The sequence below is a fragment of the Natator depressus genome, chromosome 11 (genome assembly GCF_965152275.1).
Source record: "Natator depressus isolate rNatDep1 chromosome 11, rNatDep2.hap1, whole genome shotgun sequence".
NCBI lineage: Eukaryota > Metazoa > Chordata > Testudines > Cheloniidae > Natator > Natator depressus.
In genome coordinates this window covers 17,189,813-17,205,660 of record NC_134244.1, presented here as the reverse complement: position 1 = coordinate 17,205,660, position 15,848 = coordinate 17,189,813, and the positions used below count along the sequence as shown (strand labels likewise).

General features: G+C 43.6%; 1 protein-coding gene across 11 annotated transcripts in view; it reads left to right on the top strand.

The window, feature by feature from the left end:
* The window catches only part of NCKAP5 (NCK associated protein 5), a 587,437-nt gene that overhangs the window by 516,728 nt on the left and 54,861 nt on the right, over positions 1-15,848 (top strand). For all 11 annotated transcript variants that reach the window (XM_074967251.1, XM_074967249.1, XM_074967241.1 and 8 more), the window contains one exon: positions 699-777. In XM_074967251.1, the coding sequence (XP_074823352.1) occupies positions 699-777 (79 nt within the window). The remainder of the gene's footprint in view (positions 1-698; positions 778-15,848) is intronic.

Below are 15,848 nucleotides of genomic sequence, written 5' to 3'. Positions count from 1 at the left end.
GGGAATAGGAGAGAAGAAAAAGTGTGAATTGTGCAGTCCTCTCAAGCATCACCTAGAAAATCCATGAGGCTAGAATCACACATTTTAACTACAGTGCTATAGAAAAGATCAGTATAGGGATCTTGGTGCATGATGCATTTTTAAAAATTATGATTGGCTTTCTAGCTAGCCTTTTAACAGGTGGAAAAGAAGACACCAGAGTTAAATGATTGCAAATTGAATGAGGAGATACCAGGTCACACATTAAGTTCACCTCATATTTTCCTTAGCATAAAGAATGACACGTGGTATTCCTGGAGAGAAACAAATACAGGGTCATGAGACCTGAGTGTATTTCTGTATTCTTATTAAAATGGATAGTAACAGAAGTAATTTCCTCTTGAGGAATTACATGTCCCCAAGTCTTAATTTTTCTTGACAGCCACATATCATGGCTTTTATTAGGGGATTTAGAATCAAAGCTGTTATCTTTAGACATCTTTCATGGACATCTTTCATGAGACATACTATATATTCCTACTTTTGATACGTGAGCAGCTAAACATTTCTGAAAGGATATTAGGATAATTAAAGTAAATAATCAGCTAAAACAATAAAACAAAAGTGCTATGGCTTCACACCATTTTTGGTCTATGCTACCAAAAGCAGACACGTGAAGAATATTTTCTTTACTTTGATTTTTGTTGTACTATGTGCAGACTAAAGTGGTCACAGAAAGCCAGCAAGAAGATGAAGAGGACAGCATCACAAGCACTACATGTCAGAGTCACGTAATAGGTACAAAACTATATTTTATATGGGTATTAATGTTGCTTTTTTCCCCTGGTAAAACAATGTTTAATCTCAGTAGCTAACCTAGCTACTAAATTGTCCTTTTTAAAAAAGGACTTTTTCTGCATTGGTTTGCCAGTCCAGAGGTACAGATACTGACATCGTGCTCTACCATGCTGACACCAGTTGTGGAGCAAGGTGCTATTCGATGTGAGTAAGGGTGTCACAACCTGGCCCAGAGGTTACAACTGGAGTATTCCATGTACTATGTCCTGGTCTTGTAGTAGTTGTTCATGCAAAACTGCCCTTGCTTTTCGCAGGAGTTCAACCAATGTACAATCTGTAACTATACACTCTGCCTTGAATAAGGGATGGCAGATAGCTGTATCACCTCAGGAGCAGAGCACGGATCGAGTTATGACTCAGGGTCACAGTTCCTCATCTACTCCTCCCTTGCTCTGGTAGAGAAAATTACTTCACCTCTTTTTGTGGAGCAGCTTACTCCCATCTCAGCACCCAGCTATCTATTCTGGCCAGTGACTAGAAGTAGCAAATCCATGGCTGCTCCCACTCTGCTCCTCTTTCCTTCCTCCCTAACCATTTGCTCACAGCAGGGATTATCAGATGAGTAGACCCTGCTCTTCTCACCACAGCCAGAGTAGCAAAGTCATACTCTGTGCGGCAGAGTAATAGCTGTGACAATCTAGCACAGACTGAGTGCCAGATACTGCCCCTATTTAAGGAAAGGTACTAAAAGGTTTTACTAAATAAATAAGTAAAGAATTACCTCCACTATGTGTTCTTCAGTGGACTAGCACAATTCCTCCTGCTTGCGATTTGATTAGCATGTACTACTTTTTAATTTGAAATACATGGTCAACATTTCTTAAACTATTTGTTCCCATAAGCTCTGATGCAATAAGGGACAAAATATGGCCCTGTGAAAGGGGATGTCAAAGAGCCATTATGTTCGCTTTATGTGGGACAGGAGGATTCTGCAGTGGCCATTTCAACCCCCTGTGTTGCCAGAGACCACAGCATAGGGTAGAATCTGACTTAGTCTTTCCAGGGTACTGTTGGGGATTATGCCAGGAAGAAGCACTTTTCAAGTTGGCCTGTCAAGCTCTTCCTGCAGTAGCTCAAGAGCATGAGGACCAGCCTCAAGGCAGACTGTGAAGAAGCGGGGCTCAAACCCCAATTGGTCTGTGAGTTCTATAGTTAGATTTCACCAACCAAGGATCACGTGCAGACTCCCCAAGCACTACAAAAGCCTTAACATGGAGTCACAGACAGTCCCCTGGGGCACTCCTATCAATCTTGTCACCTAGGCAAGCCTGCCTTTGTGATAAATGGCCCTTTACACCAAAAATCACCACTTACTGCCGGTTAATTGCACTTGAGATCTCACACCAAAGACAATACTTGTAGCCAATCTTGTAATAAACTATCTAAAGATTTATTAACTAAGAAAAGGAAATAAGAACATTATTTACAAGGTTAAAGCAGGTAAACATATATACACAAAAATGAGTTCCAGTCTTAACTTTCAAAACATAATAGTAGATTCTATAATAAGCAAGCTTTATATGTCCTTTAGGGCTAACCCAGGCCAACCACTGGGGAGCTTTTGCTTATGCTTAGTAATCCTTGCCCCTCAGAGTCCAAACAGCATAAAAGATACAGTTTCTCCTTGTTAGAGCTTTTTATTCCTTCCCCTCTGCTTTGAGTTGCAAGTTCAGCTGCTGAGAGGAATTCAGTTGCACATCTCCTCTTTGTGGGGGCGGAGGGGGAAGCAATCAATAAAGTCTTTTGTCCTCTGATGTTCCACAACAATTTGTCTGGTGTTGGTGGACCTTCTTTTGTTGGGCATGAGATAACACCTCCTGTGGCAAACTAGTATTTTACATTTGCCTAATACTTCTTTCCTGTTGGATGATTTACAGTGACAGAGCAAACATTTAAATATTACTTTATAACATGGGACACTGTAAGTGAGATTAATGCATGCAGCAATTTACAAGCATTTCATGAACTCTGAACACTAAACACATTTGTATAACGCTAATACTTGTTGTAACCACATCAACACACAGGTGAGCCAGATTGGTTCCAGTTATGTATTAGTCAGTGTTCAGCTGACACCTAGGGGCCTTGGCATGAGCTGGCACCTGGTCCGCCAATGTCACAGCTCCCATTCCCCACAAAGATTAGAGCCTGGGGGGTGACAAAGTCATCAGATCATGCCATACGTAATACTAATTCTAAACTGTCTGTCTTCTGTGCAGCTGTGCTGGGGTGGGCAGAAGGGGCTCTTTAAACTCTCACCTCTCTAATGCATGCCTGCAGGGCCAGCCATAATTTGGCCCTGATTGTAACACAGTTTGGCCCTGTGACTAATACTTAAGAGACTCCCAGACTCCCTTGGCTGTTGCAGGTGTAGATTACAACCATTAATGGCTGAGGACCCATTGGTTGTGGTTTCTTTAAAAATGTTTTGTTTTATCATCACTATGATATGTGGATTCTAATGATAAGTGGATTCTAATGATAATTCATGCTGCTAGGTTTGCGGGATTAAATATTGTGACTCTCTACTTGTTTGCAAGGCTGTGAGCTTGGTGGTTACTAAACAAAATTGTAATAACTCTTGAGATCAGACTTCAATCAACTGCATTTGGCCCATGGGCAGGGACAGATTAAGGCAACCTGGGGTCTTAGGCACACCACAACCTGTCCCCTATGACTTTACCCATCAGGCCCCAGCTCCCCCTGCCCAGTGGTTCTCATCCCCATTCCATGGAGTGATAGTGTTGGGGGAGGGGAGGCTCCTTTCCCTTTCAGAGAAGCAGGTTCCACACAAGGGTGGCAGCAGGGGTCCCTTATCATCCTGGAAGAGGCAGGTGTGGCAGCAGGGGGCACCCCTGTGTTTACTCCAGCTCCTAGTTATATTACTTTTTAACCCTTACATGCATTGGCTGGGCCTGCTGCTCAACTTTTCTGCAATATGCACAATTCTCTGTTAAGGTGGTGTTGGTGGGGGCTCCCAGAGAAGTTAGTTAACACCTCATTGAGATGCATGGGGATGTTCACACCTCTGAGCTATTTTTTCAAGCTACCTGCAGACTTCGGCAGATGTCCTTGCATCATTTACATATGGATCACATTTTCAAGCTTTTTCTCACAACTATGTGCACTAGAAATCTATTTCTATTTGTTAATGAAAGATGAGATCATGCATTCACCAAGTGACTCCAGGGCCTAGGTGTGGGCCTATAGTGCCTCCGCCTTGATTAGTCCCCGGTCTTGGACATTCATCTGTGGGAGTCCTATAAAGTAGGCTTTATCTCTTTCTGGGTGTTTTGTTATACAAAGTGGCCATAAAAGTTAGATTAGATAGACTTCTGGACTATAAGGTGGATAGAAAGCTGGCTAGATTATCGGGCTCAATGGGTAGTGATCAATGGCTCGATGTCTAGTTTGCAGCCGGTATCAATCCTGGATCCAGTTTTGTTGAACATCTTTGTTAATGATCTGGATGATGGGATGAATTGCACCCTCAGCAAATTCGCAGATGACACTAAGCTTGGGGGAGAGGTAGATACGCTGGAGGGTAGGGATAGGTTCCAGAGTGACCTAGTCAAATTGGAGGTTTGGGCCAAAAGAAATCTGATGAGGTTCAGCAAGGACAAGTGCAGAATCCTGCACTTAGGAAGGAAGAATCCAATACACCGCTACAGGCTGGGGACTGACTAGCTAAGAAGCAGTTCTGCAGAAAAGGACCTGGGGATTACAGTAGATGAGAAGCTGGTTATGAGTCAACAGTGTGCCCTTGTTGCCAAGAAGGCCAACAGTATATTCGGCTGTATTAGTAGGAGCATTGACAGCAGATCGAGGGTAGTGATTATTCCCCTCTATTCTGCACTGGTGAGGCTACACCTGGAGTATTGTGTCCAGTTTTGGTCCCCCCACTACATAAGGGATGTGGACACATTGGAGAGAGTCCAGCGGAGGGCAACGAAAATGATTTTGGGGCTGGGATACATGACTTACGAGGAGAGGCTGAGGGACCTGGGGTTATTTAGTCTGCAGAAGAGAAGAGTGAGGGGGGATTTGATAGGAACCTTCAACTATCTGAAGGGGGGTTCCAAAGAGGATGGAGCTCAGCTGTTCTCAGTGGTGTCAGATGACAGAACGAGGAGCAATGGTCTCAAGTTGCAGTGGGGGAGGTTTAGGTTGGATATTAGGAAACACTATTCCACTAGGAGGTGGTGAAGCACTGGAATGGGTTACCTAGGGAGGTGGTGGAATCTCCATCCTTAGAGGTTTTTAAAAGCCCTGGCTGGAATGATTTAGTTGGTGTTGGTCCTGCTTTGAGCAGGGGATTGGACTAGATGACCTCCTGAGGTCTCTCCCAACCCTAATATTCTATGATTCTATGAAAATGGGGAATAACTGGCTAGACAGTAGGACTGCTGAAAAGGATCTGGGGGGTTATAGTGAATTACAAATTGATTACGCATCAACAGTGTGATGCAGTTGTGAAAAAAGACTAATGTCATTCTGGGGTGTATTAACAGGAGCATCGTATGTAAGACATGGAGGTAATTGTCCTGCCGTACTTGGCACTGGTGAGGCTTTAATTGGAGTACTGTATCCAGTTCTGGGTGCCAAACTTTAGAAAGCAAATGGACAAATGGAGAAACTCCAGAGGGAAACAACAAAAATGATAAACGGTTTAAAAAGTCTTGCTTCTGAGGAAAGATTAAAAAAATTAGTCATGTTTAGTCTTAAGAAAAGACTGACCCACAGGTCAAATGGTTCATTGTAGTGCCCACGCTCCAACACTCCACCTGAAAGTCTGCTGACAACTGCTTACCTGTGACCCATGGAGCCCAGCCCCAATATGAGGCTTTGCCCCCTGAGATCAAATTGGCAGAGTCCCAGAGCCTGCTGGCTATACATAAGCCACCAGCAGGAACAGGAAACTGTCCAAACAACTGGGATGCATCCTGCTCTGGACTGTGTACCTTGTACTTCCTGTGCCTGGGAGGCCATTTCCTTGGACTACCAGAATCCAGTTGTTTCACAAACATCCTGACAGTGGTAGATCGCATTTTTAAGATGGCTCACTTCATTCCCTGCACAGGTTTACCCTCCTCAGAGGAAACCACCCAGCTCTGGATAAACAGCGTAGTCCATCTTCATGGCCTCCCAGATCATGTCATCTCCAACTGGGAGGACACAATTTACTGCCTGCTTCTGGCATGAGGCCCTGTGTTATTAGGAGTCCACATGCAGCTGTCCTTTGCTTACCATCCTCAGCCAAACAATACTTAAGATGCTTAATCAGCCATCACTAGGGTCACTGCTACCATATGCAGAGTTCTTGTACAATAGTGCAGACCATGCATCCACTGGCCACAACCCTTTTTTTATCAACCATGGGTACCACCCACAACTACCTACATCCTCACCCAACCCATCTGCCTCAGACCTAATACAATGTATCCATCACATTCAAGAGGACATGAAGGGACACCTTGAGAAGGCAAATGAGGTCTACAAAAGACATGTGGAGAAGCGTCAGCAACAGGGCCCTTCCTACTCCATAGACGAAAAGGTTTTGCTTTCAACAGAATACCTCCACACAGATAGACCATGCCAGAAACTAGACTATCATCTCCTTGGCTGGTACTGGGTTTGGCAACTAATCAACCTGATCACGTTGCAGCTCCAGCTCCCTCAGTCTTTTAGAGTCCACCCGGTATTCCATGTCTCACTTCTAAAACCATACATCAGAAACACATTTCCCCATACAGACTATGCAATGCCCCCACTGGGTCACAAGAGAAATCCATTGCTCATGAAGTCAAGTAGGAAAAATTATGGGTACCTGATTGACAGGAAAGGTTATAGTCCAGAGGAACACACTTGAGAGCCAGCTGAAAACATTCATGCTCCAGCCCTGTTTCGGGCCTTTCATAGCACAGGGGTAGGCAAACTTTTGGCTCGAGGGACACATCTGGGTATGGAAATTGTATGGCAGGCCATGAATGCTCAAGAAATTGGAGTTGGAATGCAGGAGGGGGTGAGGGCTCTGGCTGGAGCTGAGGCTCTGGGGTGGGGCTGGTGATGAGGGATTTGGGATCTAGGAGGGTGCTCAACCCTGGGACCAAGGGGTTCAGAGGGCAGGAGGGGGATCAGGGCTGGGGCAGGGAGTTGGGGAATGGGGGCGTGAGGATCTGGCTGGGGGTGCAGGCTCTGGGATGGGGCTAGAAATGAGTTCAGGGTGCAGGAGGGGGCTCCAGGCTGGGATAGGAGCTTGAGGTGTGGGGGGGGGGGTGAGGGCTCCAGCTGGGGGTACAGGCTCTGGGGTGGGGCTGGGGATGAGGGGTTTCGGGTGAAGGAGGGTGCTCAGGGCTAGGATCAAGGCGTTTGGAGAATGGGAGGGGGATCAGGGCTGGAGCAGGGGGTGGGAGCATGGGAGGGGCTCAAGGGTGCAGGCTCCAGGCAGAGCTTACCTCAAGCAGCTCCCGGAAGCAACAGCATGTCCCCCGTGGCTCCTACACGGAGGCGCAGCCAGGCAGCTCTGCGTGCTGCCCCATCTGCAGGCAGTTCCCGCCAATGAGAGCTGCGGGGACAATGCTTGGGGCAGGGGCAGCACGTGGAGCCCCCTGGTTGCCCCTAAACATAAGAGCTGGAGGGGGGACATGCTGCTGCTTCTGGGAGCCATGTGGAGCTGCAGCACGCATATGTGGAGCAGCTTCTGACTCCACTCCCCGGCTGGAGTGCGGGAGCAGGGCAAGACCCAGACCCCGCTCCCCAGCAGGACCTCGAGGGCCAGATTAAATCGGCTGGCGGGCCATAGTTTGCCACCCCTGCCATAGGAGATACCCTGAAAAATCTGGACCACACCTGTAGGGAAGGGGGCTATGTCATACCCCACAGGTCTCAAACCTGAGCCAATGAGGCTTATGGGAGCAGTCATGCTCCAACCCTCCACCAGGAAGACCGCTGACAATTGCTTACCTGGGACCAATGACACCCAAACCCAGTGTGAGGCTCCACCAATGAGGTCCAACTGGCAGAGTCCCAGATCAGCAGATTGGCCCGCTGTCCCTATTTAAGCCAGCAGCAAGAACAGGAAAGTGTTTGAACCACTGGCCTCTATGCTTCTCTGGACTGTGTGTGCCTTGCGCTTCCTGCTGCTGCTCCCCTGGCTTGGTTTCCTGGCATCCCAACTCCGTGTGACTCCTGGCATCTATCTTGTGGTGTTGATCTCCAGTTGTCTCCTGCCTCTGACCTCCTGGTATACTGACCCAGCTGACTCTTGACCCCGTCTCATGACTGTGGACTCTGGCTCAGACTACTAGGGCTGGCTGCTCAGGAGATGGCAATGACAAAGACGACCAGTTAACAGTCTTCCAATATGCTAATGGCTGTTATAAAGAGGATGGTGATCAATTGTTCACTGTGCCCATAGAAGTTAAGAACAAGAACTAATGGGCTTAATCTGCAGCAGGAAAGATTTAGGTGTGATATAGGTAGAAAGTTTTTTCCTGATAAGGGTCGTTAAGTTCTGGACTAGGCTTCCAAGGGAGTTTGTGGAATCCCTGTCATTGGCGGTTTGTAAGAACAGATTGAAACAAACACCTGTTAGAGATGGCCTATGTTTACTTGGTCCTACCTCAGCACAGAGGGCTACACTTGATGACCTCTTGAGATCCCTTCTGGCCCTACATTTCTATGAGTCTGATAATTTGTTTTATTTTTTTCCATATAAACTGAAGGTTATGTGAAGGCACTGCAGCTGGGAAGTGTTATTCCCAGTGCGGGGAGAGAGATACATGCTAGCTCTATTTGAGCAAGTGAGCTAAAACTAGCTGTGCGGCTGCAGCAGCTCACGCTAGCCACCCAAGTCTGTACCCTAGAGGCTGCCACTGTGCCACTGTGGCTACACTGCTATTTTTAACAAGCTAGCTTGAGCAGATGTAGGATGTATCCACCTACACATGCTGGAAATCAAACTTCCCAGTTGCAGCAAAGATACACCTTATATGTAAATAAGCTGCTGACGGTATATAGGCGGCATGGGACTCAGTCTCAAGGCACTCCTGAACAGGAAGCCTGGCCCTGCCTCAGTTTCATGGTATAGCCATGAGTAAGCCACTTAAATTATTTGGGTGACATCGGCACCCCTGCTCTGGTCCTTCAGTGCTGGGTAAAAGCACTAGAGCAGCATAAAGGGGCTCTAAAAAACCCAGATCTGCCCCAGGGGAGGATTTTCCCAATACAGGCACTGTGATGGTCAATGGTAAGGCAGCCTTCTGAGGACCTCTTCATAGGCTCTGGTATAGCAGGTATGCCAAGAGTGACAGAGGGCTTGTCTGTATGTGGTGCTCTGGAAATTCCAGGCAGCACTGCAGTGATTCCAAGCCAGTCCTGCATTTCATAGAGCACCCCTGGGAATCTGTCGTAAATGAGGCTCCTGACACAGCTGAGGATCCAGGAATGCAAAGGTGGCTTAAAGCCACCTTAGCACCTCCTCCCCTTGGGCTGAGAGTTCTGGCACAGAATCTACCCGCTGTCTGTTCCCTGTTGTTAAAATGTACAGACCTTTCTTTCAGGGTTTGTTGTGAGGCTTCATCACTTAATGTCATAGATGTCTTAGAAGATGCACAGCAGTGCACTGTATAGGTGTCATTGTTACATAAAAGATGGAGTACATAGAAGGGCCCTAAGCAATGTTTTTGTTTTTTAGTGTTAGCAAGCTGGCCCCAATTCAGGAAAGAACGTAAACATGCTACGTTTCATTTACTTCGTAGGAATTAAGCCCAACTGAAAGACATGTTCAAACATCCTTCCTGAACAGAGATGCTTTTACCTGAATCAGGCTTTGCTGTGTTTTATGCTCCTCTTATGCTAGTCTGTTCCCATGTTGGTATTTTTGCTGCCAGTGCTCAGCATGACTCTCTATGGACACCAGACTCCAGCTGGTCTGCGTTAAATACATTCTATTTCTGACTTTCTCAGCAGTCATTTCAAAACCATAATTTAAAGTTTATTATGGTGAGTTGTTGTGTAGCTACATTGTAATGAACTTGGCATACTGTAATTTTTCTTCTATGCTCTAACTGAAGGAACTAAAATCTTACAAAACAGAACTGAATGAGTTGAAGAAAAAAGACATTCTTTACTATAGTTGTCAATGTAAAATGCCTAAATTGGTATCAGTTCTGCAAGCAAGTCAGATAATATTTTACAGCCTTCAAACTTGGCACCATGTAAGACAACTCTGATTCATCATTTTCCAATAATTACATCCTCCTGAACCTGTTAAACAAATAACGTGTAAACTATCAGTTGCTAATGTTTTATTATTAAGCATTTGATCTAAATAGATTTAAAGATATTATAGACTCCTTGGGTTAGCCAAAAAAGAGACGAATGTTAGAACATTTTCTCTTTATATTGCACCTGGATCCAAGGACCATTCAGTGCTTTACATACATTAATTAAGACTCTTAACACTTCTTTTGGGTAGATAAGTATTATTATGCCTATTTTATTAATAGGGTAATTTGCAAGACAGGCATAAGATATAATAAAGCTATGGTCAGTCTACTAGTGATTAACAGAGCACAGAATAGAATCCAGAACTCTTAGCGCTCAATCCCCTTCTCTAACTAGGAGTTCTTGCGCCTTCTCTTAATTTAACTAAAGCACAGCACCTCACAAGCCTGCATAATGTAATTGTTTCTGTGTTTTATTTCGAGTGTGCCATTGCTTGGGCTAAATCATTGCGGGACAAAGGCTGCTGTCAAATGAAAGCATACAGTGACTTGAAATCAGTGAGAGCACTGTGTGCAGAGTTTGGGTCCAAGAAATGCTGGTAAAATGAATTAAAAATCAGTTCATTATTAACTGCACTGTAATTAGTTTCAGCACTGTGGATGGCATGCTAAGCAAATTATTGATAGGACAGGGATTAGGATAGTGATCCAAAATGTTTCAGGATTTACTGTTGGAGTTAGACGTTTAGCTGGTCTGTTGAAAGCATAAGATACTACCAGGTGGGATGTATGGGTTTGATATTTGTGTTCAGGGCTTAATTTCCCCAGGTGAGCAGGGGTTTGAAGTGCCACCGAGATAATAGTCACAGCTCTTGGGGAGGCATTATCCTACTACAGCAGTGGCCCTTATTGTTTATGTTGAGTATTTGATCTGAAGTGCAGAACCATGCAAAAATAAAGAAGATAAAAGTTTTGGCGAAAGGCTCAGGTCAGTTTGTATAGATAAATTCATCCAGTGTTAACTGGCAGACTCTAGAGATGTTGATATGTCAATAATGCAGAGGGGGGAAAAGCTAACAAATGATTGAAAGGGGCTTAAGGAAGTCTCAAGATAGACAGAGGGTCAGGCATCCAAACTGTTAAGTAACATTAAAAATGCATTGTAGACTTAGGTTTTTTGTGACAGAATAAAAATATACTCAGGTCAAGGTTTCTTTTATAGTTCTGCTGTACTATGGTGCTCAATTCCATTAAAGTTCTCGATAATCATCTCTACCTTATAGGAGGCACTTTCCTATACCATCGTTTTTTGCTTTCCAAGAACAACCTTGCAGAAAGGTTCTGCAGTTTAATTTAAAGGCAATCTGATCCAAAAAGGAAGGTCTGTTTTTCACACAGCTTTTTTTGTAGATTTCCTTATTTTAAAAGAATGTTTGGTTGAATTCAGTGGCATTTTTAATGCTCCTGAAATTTTGGGCTATTGGTCTTTTGCAGCAAGGATTGTATTTTTAGGTGTACACCTTTAAGTTTTACACAAAAGAAACAAGACAAGTGATCAAAATTAAATTTCAGTGGGAAACAGGAATGCTCTGGATAGCAAGTTTAATAGATAAATTGATAGCAAGTTGGCTAGATGTAAAATGCTGTTGACGGTGAATAGGGTTGACTTATAAAGTGAAGTGTCAGCATTAAAAGTTTTTGTTGTGGTATCAAAAATCTATGCATAATATCCTTATCGAAAACTGCATCCAAATATTGTCTGATTCAGTACTTACAATAGCTTTATACACTATATAAAATGAGGGGCAGATGAGTGCTATAAATTAATGCATTAGTTTTTCTACCTACAGTATCCATCTATCTAGGGTATTTATAAGTTACCAGTCACCTTGGTATTTAAGAGTTGTATCTCACAGACTTACTTTCTGCTGTAGGACAAAGCTTTGGCTTATTTCTTTGAGCAGATTTCTCCTGATAAATGTGCATTCACATCACCTAAATAGAAGGCCACTTTGGTAAAAATGGCAATCACTGTAAGCTTCACTGAGGTGCAAGGACAAAGTGGTGTGGGGAGACAGTGCCATAACTCCTGACCAGGGTCATCTTAAAAAGTCTTAGGTTATCAATCAAATGTGCCTAAGTGCCACGGACAACCTGTGGAACTCTTTGCCAGAGGATGTTGTGAAGGCCAAGACTATAACAGGGTTCAAAAGAGAGCTAGATAAGTTCATGGAGGATAGGTCCATCAATGGCTATTAGCCAGGATGAGCAGGAATGGTATCCCTAGCCTCTGTTTGCCAGAAGCTGGGACTGGGTGACAGGAGATGGATCACTTGATGATTACCTATTCTCTTCATTCCGTCTGAAGCACCTGGCATTGGCCACTGTTGGAAGACAGGATCCTGGGCTAGATGGACTTTGGTCTGACCCAGTATAGCCATTATGTTTTTATGTAATAACCAGATGTGGGCGGTAGGAGGGATCAATTTTCTCCCTCCCTATTCCTCCCATCACCTTCCCTGCCCCAAATTGTCTGTCAAATCCCACTTTCACTCTCATCAAAAGAACCCCAAACCTGCTCTTTACTCTTGATCAGACCATGGGTTTGAGCATACATTTTATGTGGCTCCATAGATACTGTTTCTGCTGCTTCTTGTCAATGTGCCTTTGTTCCAGATGCTAGGTTTCCTTCTGGAATCTAGGCCTTTAAAAACAAACAATCTTACTCTCCAATTCAGTCTCTTGACATTCCAACTACATCTCTGTAAAGCCCCTATTCAGAACTGCTCCTCCCATGGATCCTTCTTATCCAGCAAGAGAAGCATAAGTCCTCAGATCATTTCTCATCAGCTGCCTGCATCAGTGAACCTAGTTGGTTTCCTGCTCACATTGCCCTGAAACCTAATATATACTGAGCAGGTTCCCAAGAATACCTCCTGCTCAGCCCATTTTCCCAACTGAGCCCTTTAAGTCACTGGAGGCTGCTTTTTCATGGCTTGTAGGTCTTTAAGTGTCTTCAGCAGTAAGGCAAATTCCCAGAACCAAATATGGATCATTTTGTAGGTAGGCTGGGAAATATGCTTTCCTTTCTAGTGTTATTCCATCCTCATACCTAACGGTACTATCAAGGTCTCTCTGTCATAATTAGTAAATATGCATGAAATTATCCCACTATTCTCTTTTCCTACCAAGCAAATCATTAATTAACATTACAACACTCACCATTTTTAAAAATGCCGCAGCTGGGTAGTTTGTTATGTTGATATTAAGTAAGTTGTAACTGTCTGGTTTCATGTTTTTCCATTCTGAGAATATGAAGATAGACATGATGGAAACAAACTCAATTAATGTGGTCTATGTATTAAGTCTGACACATGTCATCCTGTAATATGCCCATTACGCCTGACATATTTGAGTAAATACATTTACTTTAGAGAGTCCTGAAAAACTGTGGGCAGATTAGGTGAGGGCAATAATGAATTATCAAGATAAAATGAAATCACATAACAAAACAAATGACAGTGAACAAATTGAGGCTGTCCATTTAGTAAAGAAAGGTGATTGAAATTAAAATGTGGTTAGGAATAGGTACAGTCATTAGAAGTTGTTCAGATTTGGGGAAGATCCTGGGACTCCTCTGCTGAGGTGTGTGTTGGGGTCTAAAGAAATCCTCTCTTGTCATGAAACCTCCATGCCTGAGAAAGTAACTTATCAATGTCCGTCTTAATTTTTTTCGTCAGGCCATTGATAGAATTTGAGAAGAATCATTTAGCAATCATCTTATCACAGACAGTGGTTGGTTGATTCATTTTACACATGATCAGATAAAGGAATGATATTTGCTTTATCTTCCCCTTCAGCACTCAAGTAAGGCGATAGAATACCTAAAAGTCTCTACAGATGAGAGAGCGCTAGGTTACTGGCTGTAACAACACTGGTAGCACTGAATCAATTTCCAATCTGTTTCTGATGTATTTGGAATCTGTACTCTGAAGGTGTTATGTTTGATGTGAGAAATGGTAAGGGGTCACATGTTCAATGAGTCATTTATATGTGAACAGTGGTACCTGTAGTCATGTACTTATTTGCACACCCAGAATGAAACCTGTTTTCAAAAGCCCTAAGGGCACACACCGGTTGACAATTAAGCCTTACAAGAACCCAACCATTGTGAGTTTGTACACAGGTTTTAATGTGAGTGCTCGCTGAACTGAGACTTTGTAATGGGGCTACAGCTTATCAGCCACATTTGCAGCCTACTCGGCCACTGTACCTCAGCAGCCTGAATATTAATAAATGTTAAAAATAAACTATTTACCTCTTGCAACATCAAAGCCTACCAGACCTACATACGTTCTAGAGGATGTGGCAGGGTGCCTCATGCTCTCTCAGTCATTTGGCATAGTACGAAAGGGTAACCCTATGGACTCGTGCACAGATTTACAGACAGGACAGAACTAATTACAGGAAGAAGCCATTCAGACTAGTACCTTCACCTGCTACTATGCTACAAAAGCAACTACTGTCCCTGCCAATTCCTTTGCACTGTAGCTCTGTGTTCCCCCATGAGAGGGCACTTTTCAAAATCTCTGCACCACTCAGTCTACAGGCACAGGATTTTTTGGCTATGCAGACAGGTGGGGAGCTGTCATGTTCCATATGCTAATAATAACATATGCTAATTATGTGCCAAGCAGCAGTGCAAAATATGCCACACAAAAGGGATGGGTGTGCAGACAGTTGGTGGATTCCAGTGGTCTCTCTGTAGTTTTTTTCCTCCCTCTCAGATCCATCCCAGAACAGGTTTAATATTATCTCAGTGCCTGTTGCTCTTCATTCCCTCACTCCATTCCCTCCACCCCCAAGTGTCTTATATTCTCACCCAGCCAGCATCCCCTGTATTTTGCCGTTTCTTCCTGTCTCCAAAATCTCCTTTATCTTTCTCTCTGTCATGCATGTGACCAATGTACAAGGGATCTCTGCCTATCCATGACTCCCCTGTCCATGTGAGTGTTCCCATCCTTGGGATCCACATGCAATTTTCAGAGCCTTTAGAAATCGTGTGTGCAGATACTGTGTGCTGCCTAGGCCATTAACTATTGTTTGGTTATTGAGTGTCTTCTGAAAAGTATTTCTGAAGTGATGGTATGAAGGAGTCTGCAATAATGGAATGTAATTTTATGTGTACATTTGAAGATGGTGGAGAATCTTTTATTGTGAATAAGAAACTAGCATGAATTTGTATCTCCTAATTTATGTCAACTTACCTTCTTCACAGTCTGGCAAAGACAAATAATTTATTCCTACTTCAAACGGATAATACACATAACAGTTCACAATTGCCAAGTCTCCTGCAGCAACGCTATGGTATACCGTTTAGCTCTCCTTTCTGTGGAGAATATTAATATCTTGGATCAACATTTCCGTGTTAGTCACAATGATTTGCTGTTCATTTTATTTTTTGTCATTACATTTATCCACCTGGAAGTACTAAATTATGTAATTGGAATGATAGAAAACCTGATGTTTCCTACAGTTATGTGCAGGTAATACCCTGATTAGTATTCTGGATACTTAAAATCTACTATTCTTCAGGATTTAAAATACCATTTAAACACATTGGCCCAGAGCCATAGTTCAGAAGTCACTGGAGCTATATTGATTTACATCAGCTTAAGATCTGGCCCGATTTATCCTACTTTATATCATGCATATAGAGAATACAGTACTTATCCCAATTAGTTGGGGTAGTATAAGACATTATTCTCCATATAAATATGATTT